This window comes from Bactrocera tryoni, chromosome 3 (genome assembly GCF_016617805.1).
Source record: "Bactrocera tryoni isolate S06 chromosome 3, CSIRO_BtryS06_freeze2, whole genome shotgun sequence".
NCBI classification, from domain to species: domain Eukaryota; kingdom Metazoa; phylum Arthropoda; class Insecta; order Diptera; family Tephritidae; genus Bactrocera; species Bactrocera tryoni.
In genome coordinates this window covers 16897551-16922022 of record NC_052501.1, presented here as the reverse complement: position 1 = coordinate 16922022, position 24472 = coordinate 16897551, and the positions used below count along the sequence as shown (strand labels likewise).

The window sequence follows — 24472 nt, the reverse complement described above, 5'->3', positions numbered from 1 at the left end:
TTATAAATATTTTATTTAACAACAAGAGAAATAATATTGGGTAATTCCCATTTTCAATTAGTAGCATTTACTCATTCTTTACGATTATTACGTTATTTGAGTTAAATTTTTCACACTACATGTGGCAACCCTCTTCAATTATAACTCTGTGAAAATATTTTTAAAACCTGTGTAACTTGATAGCGGTATTGAAACAATTCGTTCATGCTGTCAATTTTATTGTAAAATATTTTTTTTAATGTTTTGTAAACAGGTGGCAACTCTTAATTGAAAAACAATTAAAAGCCTTCTTTTTAAATATATTTAGTTTCCTAATCGCATTTTTAATGAGTTAATTTATCAGTTTTGCTGAAATAAATTTTTAAACAGGTGGTTACTCTCAACATATTATAATATAAAAACTATTTTCAAGTGGATAATTTCAGATTTCAATTTGTTAGACATCAATAGAAATTACTCATTATTTACGATTATCACGTTTATTTGAGTTAAATTTTTCAAACATATGGCAGCCCTATTCAATTAATAATATTTTTAAAACCCGTGTAATTTGATAACGGTATTCAAATATTTCGTTCGTGTTGTCAATTTTATTGTACAATATATTTTTTCAATATTTTGTCAAGAGGTGGCGACTCTTAATGAAAAAAATAATTAAAAGCATTCTTCATAGATAGTTAGTTTCTTAATCGCATTTCTTAATGCATTCAATTCAATTATATTGATAAGATTGGTTAGTAATCCCGAAAAATATTATTGAAAACATATTTGTAGACGTTTTGAGATATTAAAATGCCAATGGCAAAATCATAAAAAACTTTTTCCTAATTGGGTTAGATCACGCTTTCGCGGTTATAGTAGAGTTGATAGAAGTGCGCCATTCGTTCTTTCTTTTCGCTGTTTGGCGCCAATTGAAGATTCCAAGTGTATCCAGCACTTTCTCCACCTGGTCTTTTTAACGGAGTGAAGTCTTCCTAAGTCGAAATTAGATGGAGCCATGTATAGAAGTTCATGCAAGTGAGGACAGTTCTCTGAGCGCCATTCACTTGGGAGTGGCAAAAACTTTTACATATGTCTCAAGCAGCTCACGACTTCTGGTCTTAGACCGAGTTTCCTCTAGGTAGGCAAAACATCCGTTTGAAGGCGATCTAAAGTGAGAAGGCGAATCATCTCTCCCCAGGTTTGTGCACCGGACTTGGGACCCGCCACGTAAAAAACACTCTTAATGAAAATACAAGAACGGCCTCACAATACACTTGAGCATGGCTAAATCCACTCAACTCATCATGGTCAACTTTTATATACATATATATTTTATAAGGCCACCGTCGTTTTCTTCTGGATGTTAGAAACTTTTTAAACCCTTTTATGATATAAGAGTTGCACCTGTGAAAGATATTCCAGCTTCAGTTAAGCCATTTTTTTTTTTTTTTTTTTTTTTTGATAGTTTTTAGATTTAACTATACTATATCACACTTCTCATACGCTAAACTTCAACCTTGAGATATAATATTACGTTATGTCCTGATTTTTGCGACGTTCTTATAATATCTATTCTTACAAAAAATTAAAAATTAGAAAAAGCACTTTTATTTCAAATTTCTATGCAGATATTAAAAGTAAAAGTATTTTAATTTTATAAAAAGTTGCATTTACATTTTAAAACAAATAACAGACTTCAAAATTTTTAATTTTCACCAAAATATTGCCGAACTAACTATTTGTAAAAACTTGTTGTTGTTTAATATTTCTTGTCATAAATTCTTGAGCTTATATTTCAACATCTTCTCAACACTCAACTTATCAAAAAGTATTTTTTCTTTCGAATTCTTTTAAGAATTGCAAGATTCTTTGATTTCTGCATAAAGCCGCCAATTAAAGAACAGCCTGACTCACGATTACTGCCACAATGAGCTGCCAACGTTCTAAAAAAAATATTTTGCAATGCAGCGCATTAAATTCTCTTTAATTAGTTACAGAGAACTTTCAAACTTAAACGCTAGGCAATCACCATAAATAACATTAACTGGAAAAGCGCACAAACGCAGCCACCAGCAAGCGCTTCAACTTGCCTACCCGCATATGAGCCGCAAAGATGAGACTTTGGCAATCATAAATGCATATTATACATACATACATACAAACATATATGCATACATAATTACTTATAAACCACATATAAGTTGCAACAATGGCACAAAGACTCCGTAGATTACCATATATAAATATGAAAGAAAAACGATACCAAAGCAGCTGAAATAATGTAAAGAACAAAGAATCTGTGAGCTTAATACCACTCTGCATTCTAGTACGCACACAGTGGCAGCCGCAGCAGTGCTTAAGGAAGCAAATAACGCCAAAACAAAGAATAAGAGGCAGAAATAAATGCGCTGAATTGGTTTGAGAAGCCAATCAAGATGTGGCGTAAAAGGAAGAGGTAAACAACACGTTGACCTTTAAATTCCGTTACCACAGTAAGTTAAGAAGAAACAAGTCGCACACACACACAACGGCACATATGCGAGCCTAGAATTATGTATGCGGTAACGAAAGCGAATCATAACTGCATTGCGGTGTGGAGCCAACACGAAAAAACGACAACAACAATAACAATAAAAAACGACAACAACAACAAAAATTACAAAAACAAATCAAACTGCAACAGCGCACGCAAGAATGCAACAAAACCATCAAAGCATCGCAGCAACCAGTTGTTGTGGTTGCTGCTGTTGGCAATCTGCACTTAATGCCTACACAACGAAGCTGCTACACCTTCTTCCTCAACTGCTGCTACTTGCACTCTTCAATCTTCTCCATGCTAAGCAATCACTATAATTTTTTCTTCACTTAAGAGTTGTTATTGTTGTTGTTATTTTATAAGACTTGCCTTCAAAGGAGGAACAACAATTTTGCTCTTTATGCTCGCTTTTGGCGTACCAGTGAATAGTGCAACTTGAAGAGTATCGCAAGAAAAAATTCAAAATATACAACAACAAAAATAATAATGCACTACAACAGCGTGTCTTTGCCCTTCTCAGTCAGCCCACGCTGCGTTGCACTTCGCGCGCTTTATGCCAAAATACCGTACAACAACAATAAAATAGCAACAAAATGCAGATGGTGTTGGCGATAAGAATGCAAAGTGCTGCCATCACGATGCGATTGTGCAGCGCCACTCACTGGCAGGCGGCAGCCACAGTGCAGCGGCATTTACAACAACAACAGAAGTGATTTATATATAATTTAATATTTTTTTTGTGCATACATATATATGCCATTTAGTCACACTGACTTGGGTAAATTCCATTCTTTTCCACACGCCAACAACAACAACGCGACTGTTGCAAGTAGCTCAGGCGCTTTATTGCAGCATAGTAAGCGCTTATGTAGTATGAAAACCGGTGTGACGTGCTGCGCCCACATACAAACATACATATACATATAGCCAGATATTGCCTGCCACACTCACAGCCCAGTTTGCTGTTGAAATGACCTTTAAGGACGTTCGATTACATTGCAAATATTTGTGCGTAAATTGTTGGCGAACTCGTTCATGTTGTGTGTAAAAGTAGGAGTCTAAGCAGCAGCACTGACGACCAGTGCAACCGCATTTTGGCCAACTTCATATGTTAATATCTACTTATATGCACACATATATAATTGCGTCTAAATACAAATATATATATATATATGTGTATATATAAATTGTTGCTCATCGGCGCATTCCGCACACATATGTAAGACTGTGTATGCGTGCCTCAAACAGGTCTTCCCAAAATATTAGCACTATAACTGCTATGGCAACGGGATAAATAATCGCCACATGAAAGTGCCACTGCAAAAGCACGCCAGTTTGAACGACCTTAACCAACGTGCCGCCGACTAGTTTCAAGTCGAACGCAACGAAAATGAAATTTCTCACCCATACTTGCGAGCATAGTGGTAAAAATATAGTAACCAGTAGGAAAAATTTTGGAACTACGCCGTTTTAAAATAACAATAAATTAAGTCTTAACAAAATGGGTCCCAAACCCAGCGCACAACTCTGGGGAGGGATAGTTTGCTTCCTCACTTTAGCTCGACTTCAAACGGATGTTCTTTGGCTACCCAGAGGATACTTGGTCTAGAACCGGAAGTCGTGAGCTGCTTGAGCCATATGTAAAAGAATCGTTTCTGGTCACTCTCAAGTGAATGGCAATCAGAGAACATTCCTCACTTGCGTGAACTTCTACACATGACTCCATCCTCTTTTAGTACTTAAAAAAAATAAAAAATAAGGGAGGGTATAACCAAACACTTTTCACTCTCGAAAATTTCGAAGCTCAAGGTCGTGGCCATACTTTGGGTTGTTTCGGTAGTCAACCGCAACTCTCTGAATTTCACTAATTTATACCACAGATTGAGCGACATTTTCAGTATAAAGTCAAACATAAGCACTGCGGTCCACATAATCTGTATATGAGGCATGAAAATTTTTTGGTCTGATTACGACTATTTCTGGATAAGAGATGGCATACATACGAGTACCTTGAAAGCAATTTTTAGTTCAAAGATTCGTTCCGATGTTTTCATAGGTGCTTGATTTATATATTGTAAAATGAAAGAAGTCAGATGAAATGAAAATTGTGGCATAGGTACTCATAAGTATGTAGACGTGTTTGATGGAATAGTTTCTGAGATTTTAAATGTAAACAAGAGTGGGTGATGCCAAGCCCATTGTCTAATTTTTAAACTGATGCTTATACCGACCTTTCATACAATCTTGGTTGTGAAATTATCTAATAATTAAATTATCTTCCCATTTCATCCAATTTCACAAAATATGAGGAAATTCTGGAAGAACTTGTTCCTAGCAACTTTGGCCAATTTAGTTTAAGTGGTTTGTGAGATATTTTAATATATATATATTTGTGTTCTGAACGTCATTTTCATCCTTTCATATCTGTGCAAAATATGCCTAAATGTAGGCAATACATATCACATAAAAACTGTTGCCTGCATTTAGGATCACTTTGAACTAGTTTAAAGCTAGAAGTACAAAAGGTTGGACTTTTAGTGCTTAAAATAAACTGCTAAGAATTTATATTCACTTTCAAATTATTTTTAAAATTCGAATAGAAAAGTCTAGACAGCTCTTGAACTCTTTAGGCAGTGAAAATGGTGATATTTTTCTCAAATCAGTACCTTATACCGTTTCACAGAATATGAGGAAATGCTGAAAGGACTTGTGCTGAGCAAATTTGGTCGATTGAGCTTAGTACAAAAGGTCAGACTTTTAGTGCTCCAATCTCAATAAAATGCTTGTAACATTGAATGAATAAACTACTGAGAATATATATATATTTTAAAATTCAAATTAATAAGTCCAGACAGCTCTTCAACTCTTTAGGCAGCAGAAATGGTTATGTTTTCTCACCTTTCTAAAATTATGCTGAATTGTTTTCTAACCACTACGCTATTAAGTTCTGCCTAAGGCAGTTTTAAATACATGTCTATGTATATGAGTATATTAATATATAATGATTTTAAAACAGAAGAAGCAAAGAACTTTCAAAAACAATTTTTTTTTAATATTTAAATTATATAGAGATTTCCCTATTAAGACGATGATACGAGAATGAAATGATATAACTTTATAATTTAATTTATATAATTAAAGAAGTTTAATAAGTACAAAAAAAATTTCATAAAATAATTATAAAGAATGAATTCAGTCAACTCAGCCAAAATAGATCTCACCTCGTTACCACTTTCCTGTTGGTTACATAGAAATATAAATATAAATTTATTTTAAGATATTACGTGCGTGTGCATTGGCACTTTGCAGTGATGCTTATTTTCAAATGTCAGCAGCATGCCAAAAAGAAGCAGAGCAGCCTGTGCCAATAGCAAATATTTGATTTTTGTGCATTTTTTTGCTCCAAACGTGGTTATCAGCTGCAACGATTGCTATAACTCGTTGTTTGCTTTGGTATTTCGCACTTGCCAAACACACTGACCGCTGTGCCGTAGTTGCCACTGTTCAGTTCACTTTGGCGCTGCTTCGTGCAAAATAAACTTCGATTTTGTGTAGTAAAAATAAATAGTTGGAATAAAATCAAAATCGATGAACAAAAATAGCTTATTAAATAATTAAACCGGTTCATTAGCCATATCATCGGGATACTTTTCAGTGTGACAATAAAAATAACTCTAATCAGAGTACAAAGGTTTATTAACTTTGAATTTAAACAAAACGGGAAAATTTACAAGAATCAGTAAAATAATACATAAATACATATTTTGTATTTGTTAGTTGGGTTTGGAGATGGGTGATGAACGTGATTTTGACCAAAGTTATCAAGTAATATGTCGTCACCAAAAATGCAAAATAACATCACTTTTCATAAGTTTACAGGCAAAGGAAAAACGATATTAAAAACTAATAATATTGAAACAAAATTTAAGTTTTGGTTATATATTGGTTATAATATACTCATAAATTGGTATTTCTTTTATTGATCGTTGTTTTGGATTTTCGGTGGCGATATACCCACTTTTTATACTCTGAACAGGATATGTTATGTTTACCATAAAGGAAACTTTGGAGACCCCATAGAATATGTATATATTAGTATATAGCCATGTTTTCCTATCCGCCTGTCTGTATATATAGTACGTGAACTAATCACTTTATAATTCAGATATCGATCTGAATTTTTGGATACGTCTTATCTCCCAAAGAAGCTGTTCATTTGTAGGGACCGACTATAGCATGTAGCTTCTAAAGAAACAGAACAATCAAAATCAATTCTTTGTACAGAAAACTTCTTTACTTGACGAGATATCTTCCTGAAATTTGGCACTGAATGTCCAAGTCAACGGAAGAATCTCTAAAGAAATAATTCAATTCGGACGAATATAGCATATAACTGCCATACAGACAGGCCAATCAAAATCAAGATAAAAATCTTTTTAAAGCCTTTTGTGCTATAAGAAATTCACCTATGTGAATGTCTGATTTTTATAATATCATATTACCTTTCTTCAGAAGTTCTTTCAACTACCCCTTAGTCCTCTGCCAACTACCAGTACACTTTTATGGTATTATAAAAATTCCACTTCAGTATCGAATTGCCAAAAATCAAAACTAGGTTGCATTGTGGCTAAGACCGTTACAGCTACATACATTTGTCTGGCCTAGCGTCTATGCGCACTGCTGTGCCGTTAGTTTAGCTTTAGTTGGCATTACTGCTATTTATGACGTGGCATTGCAACTCCAGCAGCCGCATTTATCGGTCAAAGCTTGCAATGCCGTGCAAAGCAGTGCAAATATTAGTAACCGCAGCTGCAGTGAATATATGTATATACAACCGTTTCACCATCAAATGATCATATTTAGTTGCTAAGCGAATACTGAAACCTACACAGCCGCACGTGTAAATGTGTGCTTGGAGGCATTGAGTCACATTATGAGTAGGACAAATAAAGGCAACTCATTCTTCGGCGCACTCGTATTGATTTATTTGTATATGCAAGTATGTGTGTGGGTGTGTAGATAAGTGCTACTGGAAAATTTCTTAGTTGCGATAACTAAAAGTGGCTTTGAGAACTTGCTGAAACTATTTGTCTTCTCTGCACTTGTGTTTGTATGTGTATGCGTTTGCATATGAAATTTGTTTTGAATTAATTTAGTTGCTTATAATTAAAACATAATTAGAATTAAGTAAAATTACCTTAATTGCCTCAAAGTAACTCGAAATTAATTAAATTTTAACTAGTATGTCACTAGTTATTTTCGGACTAGTTTAGAATTTTTTCGCGCAATCGGAATTTAAGTCAAGTTACCATAATAGCAACAAAGTAAACCAAAATTAATTAAATTTTAACTGGTATGTCATTAGTTATTTTCGGACTAGTTTCAAATTTTTTGCGCAATCGGAATTTAAGTCAAGTTACCTTAATAGCAACAAAGTAAACCAAAATTAATTAAAGTTTAACTATTATGTCACTAGTTATTTTCGGACTAGTTTCGAATTTTTGCATCTTTTCAAAACTAAACAAACATTATGTTTCACAAACTCTGATTTACCTTACAAAGATACCACAAATGTATCTATGTACGCATACGTTAGTGTGCTTATTAAGCTACCCGCTGGTTACACTGTTTCGCCGTAACGTTACGGTCGTAATTTGCAAATATTTGCCAAATGATCTTCAAGCTCGCTGCTGCTGATTACTAAGCTGTACAGTTTGGTGCTGACGCTCAATGCTTTGGCTTTCGGTCAGCCAATTTGCGTTGACAATCTACACTACGTACACTCATACATATGCATATATACAAAGCTATGGTTATGTAGAGCTTTGCCATAAGCAAAATATTGCAATTGCAGCTGCTGCAGTGTCTTACCACGGCAGCTTGTTCGCAATTCAGTGATGCATTACAAATCAGGCTTTGGGCTATCTGTGTCTTACAGCCCTCCTCCCTTGCTTCACTTGACGCTGGCAACATGGATTATTCATGCATTGCATTGGCGCATAACTTGATTTGTGTTCTACCCGAAATGGATATTTATAATATGGTAATTTAATACGTACTTCGGTTGGCATTTTCAACCGATTTGTAATAAAATGCGAACATTTTGGCCAAATATGGCATTTCCATAACGATCACACGAGTTAGTCATTTAGGCAAATGGGAAGTACGCATAAAATAATTTTGACTAAATAAACTATATATGTATGTATGTAGATATATTAAGCTGCAGGCGTGGGCTTAGACGACTATAGCGTTTAATGTATTTTTGAATAATTGCAATTTAAACTTTTAAGGGGTTACATGGATTTTCTCTGGTAAAGAACAGCCTTTTTCACATAAAAAATTAAATATCTCACTAGATTTTTTTATATTAATAAACATACATAAATTCTGAAATTTTACAAAAAATATTTTAAACTCAGCAATTGCGACGCCATTTCCGTTGACGTCTCGGAAAAAGATGCGCCCGCGTTGGCAGGATAACTCCTTTCAAGATGATCTAAAGTGAAACAAGAAAAAACGTTAACTTCGGCTGCACCGAAGCTAATATACCCTTCACAAGTGCATTTCTTTTAGTAACTATGTATTCAGTTTATATGGAAGCTATATGCTTTAGTAATCCGATCTGAACAATTTTTTCGGAGATTACATTATTACCTTAAGCAGTAATCCATGTAAAATTTCGTGAAGATACCACGTCAAATGTGAAAGTTTTCTATACAAGAACTTGATTCCGATCGTTCAGTTTATATGGCAGCCATATGTTATAGTGGTCCGATATTGGCAGTTCCGACAAATGATCAGATTTTTGAAGAGAAAATGACGTTTGCAAAATTTCAAAACGATATCTTAAAAACTGAGGGACTAGTTCGTATATATACAGACAGACAGACAGTCAGACGGACATGGCTAAATCGACTCAGCTCAACACACTGATCATTTATATACATACTTATAGTGTCTCCGACGCTTCCTTCTGGGTATTACAAACTTCGTGGCAAATTTAATATACCCTGTTCAGGGTATAATTAAAATTTTTCTAATTTAATTAAACCATAAACTTAGAACTTGGATGAAGGAAAAAAACTGATAGTTGGATTTTTGGCAGACATTTTTACAAAAAATTAAAATTTCAGTGAAAATTTCGCGATATTTTTTTTTCAAATCGTTGTAATCGAAGAAAAATTCTTTCGTATTTAAGAATTGTATCTCAAAAGCTTGTGTAAAATTTCATGAAGATCGGTTTGGTAGTTCTCGAGAAATCTTGGCAGCCGACTTCAAAAACACAATTTCGAAAAAACGCGTTTAAATACGGCGCACTTAGCCTGGCTAACCTCGAGCACACAAGTTCTCCAAGGTTGTATCTCCGAAAGTATTACTCGGATGAACTTGAAAATTTAGGACAATATTTTAGAATTTATTAAGACAATAAAAAAATCGATTTCTTGAAATCCGTAAACCCATGTAACCCCTATATTTCTGCATCTGGAAAAGTGATTAGATCAAAATTGACCCGGACTGAACAGATTTTAACGTATTTTAATACAAATCTTTACTCGACGCCCTTTTTGCAAAAGAATCAGTTTCTTTTGTCTATTTGAACATAAATATACCTTATTTTTAATTCAAATATTTTACCAATTGTTATAATTAATGTAATAATAATATGGTAATGATAATAATAATAATAGTATTTAAAACTGGTATCTCCTTATTACAAAAATATCAGATATGATTCAATATATATTACATAACACATTTATTTATGCCAACAAACTAATTGCCGACAACTTCTATATATGCCTACATACATTTGTGTATAACAAATTGCCGTAACAGGAAGCTAACCAAAATTACCCAGTAATTACCCGATTCTTAAGAATCAATTGAGACGTGCAAACGGAAGTTCCAGCGCAAAGCTAAGTACACGGCTTGTAGAAAACAGCACATATCTCTGCGTAACGCGCACAATTTGCTTTAAATTATTTAACACAGTACTGTAAGTAGGCGAAGGGCAATGTCATTGTCACAGGCAAATACTCACATGCATAAAAACCAACTTTTATTAGCATAGCTTCTAAATTAGTAATAATAACAACAAACACGCTAGTGAATGTGGGTAATACCTTACATTGTTGCTAAAAATATAAAAATATAAATATACACAACAACAAGCACATTCATAATTATGTGCTGACAGCCGGCCAGTCAGCCAAGCTCCTTGTAGCTCAACAATGTACGCGTGCGCGTCTTGCATACGAAAAAATCAGCGTCTGATGGCGTCATCGACAACAGCTAGCAACTAATAGCCAATAGCTACTGGTATTTCAGTGCTGATGACGCGCTGGAATTTCTACCAACTTACCAAGTGCCGCCGTGAGTGCTTATGTGTGGATGTACATATGTACTCATAGCAAGTAATCAAAATAATAAATAACAGAAAAAGTTGATGAAAAGCGATAAACATAAACATTTCAGTTAAACATCGACAGTGTGAACTTCAAATTTTAAACAATTTGATTATTTTATGGCTTAGCGCGATTGAAGACAATGTGAATTCGCCATAAAAATGCCAATGTCAGCTTTTGTACGATTATGCAAGAATGGCTAGCTGCCTGTTAGCGGTCATAGAAAATGTTTGTTGTTGTGCTGTCTTTCTATTTTTTTGTGTTAACATTTATTTTTGTCACATTTTTTTTGTTTTCATTTTTTTTTTAATTTTGATATTTTTTGTTTGCCTTCGCCAAACCGCATTGCTGCGAAAAGTGCGACGCCTGTCGAGACTGAGATGATTACTTGACTTCTACGCCTCTTAACACCTCCTTACAACATTTTTCAAATAAATTTTGCCACCAACAAACATCTTGAGAGCAAATAAATAAATGGCAATAGGAATATTTGTTTGTACACATGTATGTATGAGTATGTGTGTGTGTGGGACGGCTACCAAGCTTGTGCACTTGCACACAGTAGCTATTTTATGTTTGCACTTGCACGCCTACAAATACACAAACGTACATATACATATGTACATAATAATACATACATACATACATATGTACATAATAATACATGCATACATATATTTATATGCACATTTTTTCGCACATCCAATGAAGGTCAAAAATAGAGGTTGCTTGTCGTTGTTATCGGCCAGCGTTGGCTTTTACCCATACTCACATACATACTGGTCATATATCGCTATAAATAGTTATTTGCATTTAATTGGCCACTTTGTTGTTGCAGTTGCTGTCGTTGAACGCATGCTAATCGCTTTTAATTTCCATCAGTTAGCTAGCTATGTGGCTGCACTTGTCAATACGTGAGTGACCACAATAACCACAATGACGGCTGTTGAACTTTATTGCTATTTGTTGTTCTTAGTGTTGTTATGAATCTATTATCACAAGTACACCGCGCGAGAAAAATAAAAGCTAACATTTTTTTATATAATTTCTTTATTTTTGTTTAATATAAAAGCTTAGAGTTTTTTGTGAAAAAAGCTTAAATGTAGTGAAGTAGTTTTAGATTAGTTTTTTTTAGATTATTTCATATTACATATATTCCACTTAAATAGCTTTTAACGTTTATTTGGCTAAACCGGTTTTTTTTCTTCTTTGAAAATTATATGTTTTACTTCTGGTCTATTACTATTAAAAATCTTTTTACTTACATATACTTTTACTTTTAAATAAATATTGTACCTGATCTTAGCACCAGTTCAAATTAATATTAAAAAAACTAGTCCAAAATCAGTGTCAAAGTAAGTAGTTTAAAACCAGTTATAAATTTTTTAATTCAACATTTTTTAATTCAACAAGATAAATTAAAATTTATAAAAAAATAAAAGAAAAGTTACAAAAATTATTTTATTATTTTAAATTGAAAAAATATTTCCAAATTATGAATAGAAAAATTATTTCATAATTTAAAAAAAAATAAAAATATAGTTTATAAAATATTAAAACTTATTATTAAAAAAATAAAATAATATTAAAAATTATTCACAATAAATAATTATTTAAAAATATTAAAAATATATAAAAGATAATTTTATACAAAAATTTTAGAAATAATTTATATAAAAATTATTTTATTATTTGAAACATATAAAAATATAATTCATTACATATTTAAGACGTATTAATAAAAATTATTTCATGACTTAAAATATAAAATAATAAGAAAAAATTAAAATATTTAATAATATTCAAAAAAAATGATTTTACTATATACATACATATGTACACAAAATACTATATATCAGTTCATAAAATTATTTAAAAAAATTAAATTACAAATTGTTTTATTATAAAAATATCTAAACACAATTAAAAAAGGTTTCATAAATTTTTTGAATAATTATTTTATAAATTAAAATTGAAAAATATTTCAAAATTATTAATACAAAAACTATTTTATGTTTAAAATATATAAAATAAAAAAATATATATACTTAAAATATTCAAAAGTTATTAATAAAAGATTATTTCATCATTTAGAATATAAAATTGAAAAAATTAAATTCATAAAAATATTTCAAAATTTTAATAATAAATTGTTTTCATTATAAAAATATCTAAAAAATTAAAAATAGTTAATATAAAATTATTTAAATAAAAATTAATTACTATATAAAAAAATTAAAATAAAATTAATAAAAACATTTGAGAATTCTTTTTCCAGAATTATTTGAAATCCATATTATGAATTATAAAAAATTAACACTGACAAATCATGTTAGCAATCATTCCTACAGGGTTGGCTTATGTCGATATGTCACACACGGCGTATACGTAACAAATTTCCATTAAACTCTTAAACGGTCACTCTTTGTAGCATTTGTTAATTGCTTTTAATTGCAGTATTTAAGCAATTTGTTGTATATTATTGCTGCTACTTTGCATTATAAATTAATTAGTAGATATATATTTTTTTTTTGCATTTCCGTTTCTATGTTTATAACAGCGCACTGATAGTGTTAATTGTTTAAGTGGTTTTACTGATTTGTGCGATGACTTTTAATAGACAGGGTAACAATAACTAAAAAATTAATGAAAAAATTAAAATTTATTAAAAACGCAAGAAAAAACGTTCACAAATAAAGAAGTTTCCATACAAGAATTTCATTGTGATCGTTCAGTTTGTATGACAGCTAAATGCTAGAGTCGTTCGATATTGTCCATGTCGACAAATGAGTAGCTTCTTGAGGAAGAAACGATGTGTGCAAAATTTCATAATCAATTCGCATATATACATACATACAGATAGACGTCCACACGAACCGTTCCCACAACAGTCGGTTCTAATTAATACAAACGGACCCGTATTTTTATCCTGCAAAGGTCTGTCAACTCGGCACCATTTCCCGAAATTACTTCAGAAACGTTTTCTACCCCTACAACAACAGCAACAATCAATCGGAAATGGCTAAATCAACTCAGCTCATATATATTTTAGCATTAAGCTACATACATTATAGACTTTAGTCACAGAAACATCATTCAAATTGTTGAGATTTGAAAGAAATTGATAAAATCACTTTGCTACTCACATTAAACATACTTACATGTATGTAAATATATATGACAATTTCATAAAACAACCAAAAGTTAGTCTACCGGCGACTAATCAGCACAAAATCACTTCATTCAACGCGTGCGCGCGAACACAGTTAACCTTACGCAAGCGTCAGTCAATCAGCGCGGCTCCAAGCTCCAAGCCCACATTTACATATGTATGTACATACATATGTGTAACTATTTATGCATGCATACAAACATATATGCGAATATATGAGCAAAAGAGCGTGTCGTCCCAGTTTGCGAATATTTTTTTCTTTTTTTGTGGGTTTAATAATGTCTTGTGATCAAAGGGTGCGTATTAGGCGACATTTATTGCATGAAAACTGGTTTCATATAGGTTTAAGTATCAGCATATTACTCTTTTGATTTAATATGAATTAATAATCATATTTCTGACTTTTTTTGTAAATTTTGATTGTTTTTGTAATTCACTAAAATTTGCAACGTTTTTTGGTTATATTAAAATTCAAGTTGAAATGCGGAAAATCCAAAAAATAACACTAATGCTGCATCGCAAAACAAAATTATAACAAATATGTGCACAATTTTGTATTTGTTGTAATAAGTAAACAAACTATATTTCAGTTAATACGAAATTTATTATTAATCACTGTTACTGATACTGTCACTCCTACTGCTACTCTTGCTGTTGCTGTGGCTGTTACTGCTACACTTGCTGTTACTGTTGCTGTTACGGTTACTGTTACTGCTTCACTTGCTGTTGCTGTTGCTGTTACTGCTAGTGTTACTGTGACTGATACTGTCACTACTACTGTCACTCCTGCTGTAAATGTTTGTAAACAAACACTCGGCTTTATAACGGTTTTAGTAACAAATAATGATAAACAACATCAAAGCATTAGCATTTTTGGTTGAAAAAACTAGTAATTTTATTAATTAATTATCAATCCACTGAATTTAAACATTTTTGGGGGTTAGGGCCAGTACTGTGTCTCTTATTCCTTACACCCTAAGCACTGAACATTTTATTAATTTCAAATATTTCTTCTCACATCATTACAGCCATCATCACGTCCTGAGTCCGACTTCACTTTGGACCTGCCACGTGCCGAGCAGCTACGCATCAAAATGGAAAAGGAAAAGAAATTCCGCCAAAGATGTCGCTACATCACAACATTTCTGAGTCTGGTCTTCTTCTTGCTCACCGTTATGGTGGTCAGTTTGGTGTTGACGCGCGGCAAGCGCATGTTTGGCAGCATGATTTAAAGCAAAAGTGAAGAAAAATAAGAAATTACAGAAAAATACAAAATTTAGCTTATTGTAAGAAAAGGAATAGAAATAGAGAGAGCTAAATGGGAGACAAAATAAAAAGCGCGAAGTAAGCGAAACTGAAATAAAATTCAAAAATGCATAGACTTCAGCATAACATTATATAAAAGCAGTTTGCATATGACATTTGAGCATTTTTTATTAATTTTTGTTTTCGAAATTTTGTTTATGCGAACTTTTATTAGATCTGGTAATTATGGTACATGAGTTTCATTATTATTAGTTAGCATTTTTATTTGAAATTTTTATTGAAACCAGTTTCGATTTTGAGCTTGATTTCAAATTGTTTATTAGAAAAATATTTTTAATTAATTTTGGTTTTGGAATAGTTTTTTTTGTGTGTTTAAAAAAAATCGTTCTAAATATGAAAAGCACGCTGAAATTATATACGAAAGAGTCAAAGAACGCTGGAAATTGTGAAAAATATGTGTTTTGTAAGTCTGTTAACCTTGTAATAATTATGTAAATATTTGTAGCTTTCCTATTTAAATATTTCTATGCTTGACTTAATTTAATTTTTTTTTTGCATTCCTTGTTATTTCATATTTTTTTTGACTTTTCTTTTGCTATGTTCTTAATAATTTTTTTTTTTAATTTTTCTTTTGCTATATCCTTCATAAAAATTATATATAAACACGAAAATATGTTTAATACAAATAATTAAAAATCGAGAAAAATATTTTTAGTTAATTATATATAATGTAAGCAATTTAATGTAATGTTATGGAGTACAACGAAAGCTTAAAAATAATTAAATAAAAAACAAAAACATTAAATATAAAATATGAAATAATAATAAAATTATGCTTATGAAAAATATCGAATAAGTTAATTATATAGAAAACATAAAAAATAAATAAATAATAAAAAAAAAATATTTGTTATGTTTAATGGGCATTAACACAACGTCAGAAAAGAAAATATGCATATGTATATAATTTTTTGCAAAAACAGTTATACATATGTACATAAAGCCGAAATCCAGTTTAATAATATATGCATACATATGTACATAAATGAAAATCAACGATTTTTGAATTAATGTTTTAAACTAAAAAAAAAAATTAAAAATAAATGAAACAAAATTATTGCAAATATGCCAACGCATGTAAAAATCGTTTTTACATGCAGCTAAATCACAGATATTTTAATTTAGTGAAAAATATATTACGTATAATATAATATATATAAGTATGTACATATTATACAAATATATGTACATATATTCAATAGTTATGTTTTAGCATTAAAAACACACATACATACATGCATATATACCACAAATATGAAATTAATTAAAAATTGAAAATACAAATCGATCAAAATGTTAACAAACATACTTACATGAAACCTCTATATATGTTTGTAAATAAAATGTTATGAATTTTCGCTATTTTCTTAAACGAAATGCATGTATGGCAACAGTATTGTTAATAAATTATTCTCTATGTGATGCTAGTTGTTAGGCTGTACAATAGTCGCATTTTTGTTTGCTTTGTACGCTCTTAAGTAAACGTTTACACACGCGGTATACATATGTATGTGGTAAGCTCGTTTCAATAATAAAATATTTTTAATATAATTCCCACATGTACATAAATACATATACATACATGCATAAATATAAATAAATAACAATATATACATACATGTACATAAAAACTAATGAATATTCTTACGAATAATATTGCTATTATATACTAGTAAACAAGTGTATATGTACACACGTATGTATATTAGTTGTCGTTCTTTTGGCAAGTCGCAAGAGACATGCAAATATATAAATGTGCACGCATTATAAACATTTAATTTCCATATATGTATAATATTTAGTTAAAAAGTCTAGACCATACATAATTAAACAATATAAACTTTAATAATCTACAATTAAACACGGTGTTTTATTTCAAATAATGGTATTTTAAATTTGCTAAGGTGAGTTTGAGGACAATACGGAAAATTATTGGTATTTTTAAAGGCGCTCAGAAAATGCTTTACATAATATATTTCTTTTAAAATATATTTATTATTAAAAAATATTATCTTCAATTGAAATATTTGTTTCAACCTTTAAAAAAAATCCAACTAGAAGCACATATATTTTAAATAAAATCCACCACAGTGTAACTGGTAAATATATGCGTACTTCCAAAACAATTACCACAAAACAATTGCATACACTACGGCGCTAGTAAATGTAAACAAGAGTCAGCTGTTCGGTGTAGCCAGTCACTGCGATGAAAATAATTATGGAATATAACTCAAGTTAATAAACGCAAAAAAATACAAAATCTTTAAAAAATTAAGATGCATCAACAATTTTAAAAATAACAGAAAAAAACAGCTTAAGCTATAAAAAAAGGCAACTACATTGTATACTGTCAAGCTTGACAAATTCATCAAATGCACATAGGCATACGACATCTGGCCACACTGCTTTAGGCTTAAAAACATACAATTCACTACAGGCGAGTATGTTGTGTGAACTGTGCAATTTTGTTGGGTAAATAAACAATCAATTAAATATTTCTCAAATGAAGCAAATAAAACTCAACTTTTTACAGAAGCATAGAATGGCTAAACTGAAATTAATGGATTGCTTTACACTACTGATTATGTGCTTATATTTGCTAACTGTAAACGTCTCTGCCGGGAATCAAACATTGAAAAAAGATTTGCATGATGATAAGATACCTGTGGATGAAGTAATAAAACTTCCCGAGAATGAATTGCATCATGTTGTCCCCGATAAGAACGCTAAAGAAGAACCGGCAGCAGCACATGAACAAATAACAACAATTAAAAATGACCAACAAAGTTTCGCGGTAGAAAAACAACAAAAACTGTCACCTGTACCACAGGAACCTACGATATCACCTAAAGAGCGTTTTAGTCACGTAGTTGAAGAAACGAAATACAAAACCAAAGATGCAAATCTCGATTATGAAGATGATGATTTGCCCGGTTCGTATATAACCGGGTTCTATATATTTATTGGCCTTAGTATGTGCGCAATGCTCTTTATTGTTGTACGGGTTTATAGGTAAGTGCTTTTTTGCTTTATAACAAACCACCCGCCAGCACACGTGTGTGAAATTGTCTTTTATTCTACCGAAGATTGCGTTTGTCGAGAGCTGAACGCAGGTACGGTGTACAAGGTGATCGCAGTACGCATGAGCTGGTACCTCTACCCGTTTCTATTGAGGATGATAATAGTGAGGATGAAGATCATACTTTATTCGAAGTGAATCGCCAACAAATTCGAATATTATGAGTATGAATTGCATTGAAATATTACTTACATAATGGAACAGAAAAATCGTTTGGATACAATCCTATAACTTTCTATGTTCTGTTTTTGAATTGTATTTATTTATGTTTTTGAGATCCATTTATAATAAGTTAGATTTGGGGAGCATACAGTACTCTCCATTTTCCGTGGTATATTATAACTCTCTACTCGAAACAAATTTGTGATACTAATAAAATATTTATGAATGTACATATGTACTTGAAGAAGATCCAACTATAAGTGGGCTTAAATATAAATACGTTTTTAATTTAAAAGTTTCAAGCTTATATATATGTAGATATTTTTTATTTGTCTTCAATCATTATTGGAAGTATTAAGTTGTAAACAATATATAAATCTGATATTTTTTTTTGAAACAACAATAGTAACGGCTTTTTGACAACCAACGTTAAAAAATGTTAAATAATAAATATTAAATTTACCCATAACACCCTTTTTTTGACGAAACTCTTAAGATACAATATAATTAAGCAACATTGGTAACAACGTATAGTCTTGCCAAATCATATTTGATTATAAATATTTTATGAATAATCTGCATTTTTGGATAAATATTGTTTCTTTAAATTCTATTAAAATTTAAAATATATTTCAATTCTTGTGGATCATATGTTAAAACTAAATTATTTACTAATAACAACTTCAATTATTGCTACGAAAAGTAAAAGTATGGCAACTCACAAAAGCATTCCAGTGCTTGGAAGCAACTTGGTGCTGTCCCATCCAAGAAAAGCTAAACATTAAATAATGATAATTTCTATTAGTTAAAGTTGCTAGAAGTGAGCTGTTGTATTTTTAATAACATACACAATTTAACATTGTTTTGCAAGTGTAAGTGATTTATAGGAAGTAAATAAATGAGAAATAGCTATCATGTTGTTTCATGTAATGAATATGCCCTAAACAATAATTCACTGTATTTTGATTTCGATGATCGTGTGTCATCGTGTTTTGAGATAGTCATTTAATTTTTGTATACAAAGAGAATTATGCGTGAATTATTAACAATAGAAATTTTTAAAATATTGGAAATAAATTAACGAAACTAAATTAATAGTGTTAAAGGTAACAAATAAACACGGAAAACATAAATTAAAGAAATATATAATAAGCGTGCAATGTGAGATTACTACAGAAAAAAATTTTTTTGTTGGTGCCTGTTTGTGCATGTAAGCAGCTCGTGTGTATGTATGTACATACTTATCTGGCTTTGGCTCATGATTTTCAGTAAATTTCATTGGATTGGCATAAATCATGAAGTAAGCATAAGGTTTAGAGGAGAAAATGTGATATTGAGCAATGACGAAGCCAAGCAACTGCACCGAGGTCACAAAATTGTTGACCCCAGCAAAAGTTGCGAACCTTTTATAAATTAAATAGGAAAAAAATTAATACCAATTTGATGCGAAGAGTGCTGTTGAAAAATCATTTTGTTTCTCTTTCTTATCATATTACTTCCTCATTCCATACGGAGTTATTTGATATACATATGTGAGTGCAAGTGAGGAAACTATACTTGTATCAAGTAGCATTAATTGAATTGGAAAGTTGGAAGGCTGTTGCCATATGTTTTTGTGTACACCACAAAGAAGGAAAATCAATCTTTTTCTGCAATAATAAAACAGTTTCTAAATGTGTAATAACTTGTGGAGCTAGTAAATATAACAAAACATTAATTTAGTATCAATATTTCAAGACAACCCTAAAAAATAATGGTAACAGTTAGGAAGGTGTATTCCACGCATATATATTTAATTTTACGTGCTACGGTATTTTGTTTCAATACATTTTATTTATAAATGCCTGAAACAACACAATTGGTTGCATTTTGCGTTTAAAATGTTATCCCATTTCAGTTAGAACGGTTTAAGCTCACAAGTTTATCCTGGTTTCATGCACAAAAAACACACAAATTTAAACAAAGAATATTTAATTGGAAAAATTGGGAAAGCGACTTTTCAGTGACCTTAAAAAACGAACACTAGTTCAAATAAACTATTTTTTTTTTTATTTAATATTTAATTTTTTTTCATATATTTTATAATGCAGAGATTTTCCATCATAAATCCATTAAAAATAAAGCGTAATAGAGCCTCAAAAAGACAAGTGCACGAGCAGCAACTAGCAACGTTAACGTCTCAAACTGCGACTTCTCCACGCAACGCTTCTTGCGCATTTGCACCCGTAGCCAAGAAAATGCAGCGTCCCAATGCGGTAGTGAAGCCAACAAGTCTCGATGATATCTGGAATGAATTGGAAGATGGCATTAAACAAGTGTTTCAACCAGAAAAGTCTAATCTATCGACTGATCGTTATATGCACCTGTACACATTTGTATATAACTATTGTACAAGTGTGAATACTGTGCAACGTTCCATGGTCCGTGCAGGTGGCGCACAACTCGTTGGCAAAAAATTATATGACCGTCTAAAGGAGTTCCTTAAAAATTATTTAACTAGATTACAGAAAGCCTTTGAATATATTCAGGGTGAAGAAATTAGGCTGACGCACTACACCAAGCAATGGGAATCATATCAATTCTCAAGTAAAGTGCTCAACGGTATATGCAGTTATTTAAATCGGCATTGGGTGAAGCGAGAATGCGAGGAGGGTCAAAAGGGTATATATGACGTATATCGACTTGCATTGGTTACGTGGAAAGAAAATTTATTTGAAAATCTAAATGAATCCGTTACAAATGCAGTACTGCGCTCCATTGAAGAGGAACGTAATTCTCAAACTATAAATCGTCACCTCATTAAGAGTGTCATAAATTCTTATGTGGAATTAGGCTTTAATGAAGAAGATACAGATTCGGATAATTCCAAAAAATTATCTGTATATAGAGATCACTTTGAGAATAAGTTTATACTGAAAACTGCTGAGTTTTATAAAAAGGAATCGGAAGTATATCTGAATAACTCTTCAGTGTCTGATTATTTAAAGCACGTTGAAGATCGCCTTGACGAAGAAAGCAAACGAGTGAATCGTGACGAGTTTTCATATTTACATGAGAGTACACATAATATATTGATCAAGACGTGTGAACAGGTATTATTTAATCTATCATTATTTGTATTGTATTCATTAAAAACAAGCGAAATTTGTTTATATCTTCCTACAGGCTTTGATTGAGAAGCATTTAGTTAGATTGCGCGCTGAATTTCAGAAATTTCTTAATGATGATAAGAATGATGACTTGAAACGCATGTACAGTTTAGTAGCACGTAATCCCGAAAATTTAACCGATCTAAAGCTACTACTTGGCGAGCACATATTAGAGCAAGGTACTGAGGCCATAAAGAAAGCCGGCGCTGAAGCAGCAAACGATCCGAAATTGTATGTGCAAACCATATTAGAAGTACATAAGAAATATCATGGTCTCGTGGTCATGGCCTTCAACAATGATAACGGTTTTGTGGCTGCACTTGACAAAGCATGTGAGAAATTCATCAACTTGAATGAAGTGACACAGGTGAATAGCGCTAATAAGTCGCCAGAATTGCTTGCCAAATACTGCGATTTATTGCTGAAGAAATCTTCCAAGAATCCCGAAGATAAAGAGCTCGAGGACAATTTGAACCAAGTTATGGTTGTCTTTAAATATATTGAAGACAAGGACGTTTTCCAAAAGTTCTACTCAAAAATGCTTGCCAAACGTTTAGTGTATCATACATCGGCTTCAGATGATGCGGAGGCGATAATGATTTCGAAATTGAAGCAAACTTGTGGTTACGAATACACAATCAAATTGCAAAGGATGTTCCAAGATATTGGTCTTTCCAAGGATTTGAATGCTAGCTTCAAGCAGCACTTAGTGAACGCAAGAATACCACAAGAAATTGATTTTAGCATTGAAGTATTGTCATCCGGTTCATGGCCATTTAATCAGAGTACCACATTTTTGCTGCCCTCCGAATTGGAACGTTCCGTACAGCAGTTCAATGAATTCTATGCAAATCGGCATTCAGGCCGCAAACTGAATTGGTTATATAATCTGTGCAAAGGTGATTTGGTGACCAATTGTTTCCGCAATCGGTATACATTGCAAGCAAGCACGTTTCAAATGGCTGTGCTGCTGCAGTTCAACGATCAAACTAAGTTCACTTTACAACAATTGCAGGAAAATACGCAAATTAGCTTAGAAAATCTAAAACAGGTAATATTTTCATATTTCATTTATCCCAGACATCAAATTACAATATTTACATACTTTTAAACAGGTGCTGCAGATTTTGATGAAAGCCAAACTGCTTGTGTGTGCGGACGATGAGAATTCACTCAATCCCAATTCTGTGATGGAGCTATTCTTGGATTATAAAAACAAGAAACTTCGCATTAACATCAATCAACCGCTTAAGACTGAGCTCAAAGTGGAGCAAGAAGCCGTACATAAACATATTGAAGAGGATCGCAAACTGCTCATACAGGCCGCCATTGTGCGCATTATGAAGATGCGTAAGAAGCTCAATCACACCCAGCTTATTACCGAAGTACTCAATCAGTTGGCGTCTCGCTTCAAACCTAAGGTGCAAGTGATCAAAAAATGCATTGATATTCTAATCGAAAAGGAGTATCTAGAGCGTATGGAAGGACAAAAGGATACTTATAGTTATTTGGCTTAAATGTTTTACTCAAATCACTGAAATCAGTGCGTACACTCAATCAGCAGTTGCACATAAACAACTCGTGCAGGGGCGTTGAGAATTATTTCATATTTTTAATATTTTTTTTTTTTGTTAAATTAGCATTTTAACCAATTTCAAACTTCACGCAACGCATGTTACATTCAAAAATAAATACGAATAAGTTAACTAATTGAACGCATGACATTTGCAATTATTGGAAAACAATAATTCTATTTTGACTTTTCAATAATATTCCAAACAAACAAAAATCATGTCATTCAGTTTATTTCGAAGCATCATTTCTTTTGGGCTTACTATTTGTTTTTAATCATAAAATCCATTGGATATGTAATGCAAATAATAAAATATAAAAAATTAGCAATTTTACATTCATTTTTATTGTGTAGTAGGGTGCCCAGAATTTTCAATGACTTCGGTCGGCGTCGCTTTCGGTTTCCGCTGCTTTGTAATCCGAGTTCTGCACACCAGGCGAACATAAATGCAATGTAAGGGTCCGCATATGTACGTCTGGAAATTACTTCCAATGAATAGTTGAATTATTGTTGTTAAACGCCTGACTAGGGAATATTCGACACCTTCCTACTTTTCATGATCGCCTGTACGCAGTTGAGAGAACCACAAAGCAACGCAATCAATCAACTCGGCAGCGCCCGCTGTTTGTACGAGAAACGGTAGAAAAATGTATTCTGATTACCAGGCGAACATAAATGCACAGCGAGTAACGAAAAATTGCCCGATATGCACTTCCAGGAATTTATTTCCAACATGCGATCATGAGGCGAAGCAGAATAAGGATAAAAACAATGGGAATCAGTGTTGGTAAACGCTTAATCGATTCAGTTATATTAAAAAGCCATTAATCGAAACTGTTGATCAATTTCTCAAAATTTTAAATAAATTGTAATAAAATTGATTACGATTTCCAAATATTACCTGCGACAACATGAATATTATAATATACGTAGACATCAATTACAGCTCCAAGTCTGAGCACAGTATTTTATTTTATTTTATTTTTTTTTTTTTTTGTGTGTTTTTATTTTACAATATTATTTTATATATACTTATGTATATATATATAATACATATGTATTCTTCTCGAACCAAACACAAGTTT

General features: G+C 31.8%; 3 protein-coding genes across 6 annotated transcripts in view; all 3 read left to right on the top strand.

Moving 5' to 3' along the window:
• Positions 1-15338, top strand: part of LOC120771741 — a 40598-nt gene extending 25260 nt beyond the window's left edge. Inside the window, exon 2 of the mRNA XM_040099913.1 lies at positions 15127-15338. Coding sequence (XP_039955847.1) covers positions 15127-15330 — 204 coding nt within the window. The 3' untranslated portion in view covers positions 15331-15338. The remainder of the gene's footprint in view (positions 1-15126) is intronic.
• A 2466-nt stretch (positions 15339-17804) lies between these two features.
• On the top strand, positions 17805-18960 carry LOC120773089. The gene is made up of 3 exons (XM_040102058.1): positions 17805-17896; positions 17958-18436; positions 18511-18960. Exons 2-3 carry the CDS (start codon positions 17967-17969, stop codon positions 18665-18667), a joined length of 627 nt encoding a protein of 208 aa, XP_039957992.1. The 5' UTR covers positions 17805-17896; positions 17958-17966; the 3' UTR covers positions 18668-18960.
• A 386-nt stretch (positions 18961-19346) lies between these two features.
• LOC120773087 (cullin homolog 1) lies at positions 19347-23638 on the top strand. 4 transcript variants are annotated; one of them, XM_040102053.1, is made up of 4 exons: positions 19347-19537; positions 20756-21757; positions 21831-22865; positions 22930-23638. In XM_040102053.1, exons 2-4 carry the CDS (start codon positions 20903-20905, stop codon positions 23329-23331), a joined length of 2292 nt encoding a protein of 763 aa, XP_039957987.1. In that variant the 5' UTR covers positions 19347-19537; positions 20756-20902; the 3' UTR covers positions 23332-23638. The 4 variants fall into 4 exon arrangements, with proteins under 4 accessions (XP_039957987.1, XP_039957989.1, XP_039957986.1 ...); XM_040102055.1 differs by lacking the exon at positions 19347-19537 and adding an exon at positions 19679-19771; XM_040102052.1 differs by lacking the exon at positions 19347-19537 and adding an exon at positions 20340-20421.
• Positions 23639-24472: the final 834 nt, after the last annotated feature.

Coding starts and splice junctions, on each gene's coding strand:
- LOC120773089 (XM_040102058.1), top strand. CDS start 17,967: ATGGCTAAACTGAAATTAATGGATTGCTTTACACTACTGATTATGTGC. Junction 18,437..18,510: donor ATTGTTGTACGGGTTTATAG/GTAAGTGCTTTT, acceptor ATTCTACCGAAG/ATTGCGTTTGTCGAGAGCTG.
- LOC120773087 (XM_040102051.1), top strand. CDS start 20,750: ATGCAGAGATTTTCCATCATAAATCCATTAAAAATAAAGCGTAATAGA. Junction 21,758..21,830: donor TGATCAAGACGTGTGAACAG/GTATTATTTAAT, acceptor ATCTTCCTACAG/GCTTTGATTGAGAAGCATTT. Junction 22,866..22,929: donor GCTTAGAAAATCTAAAACAG/GTAATATTTTCA, acceptor ACTTTTAAACAG/GTGCTGCAGATTTTGATGAA.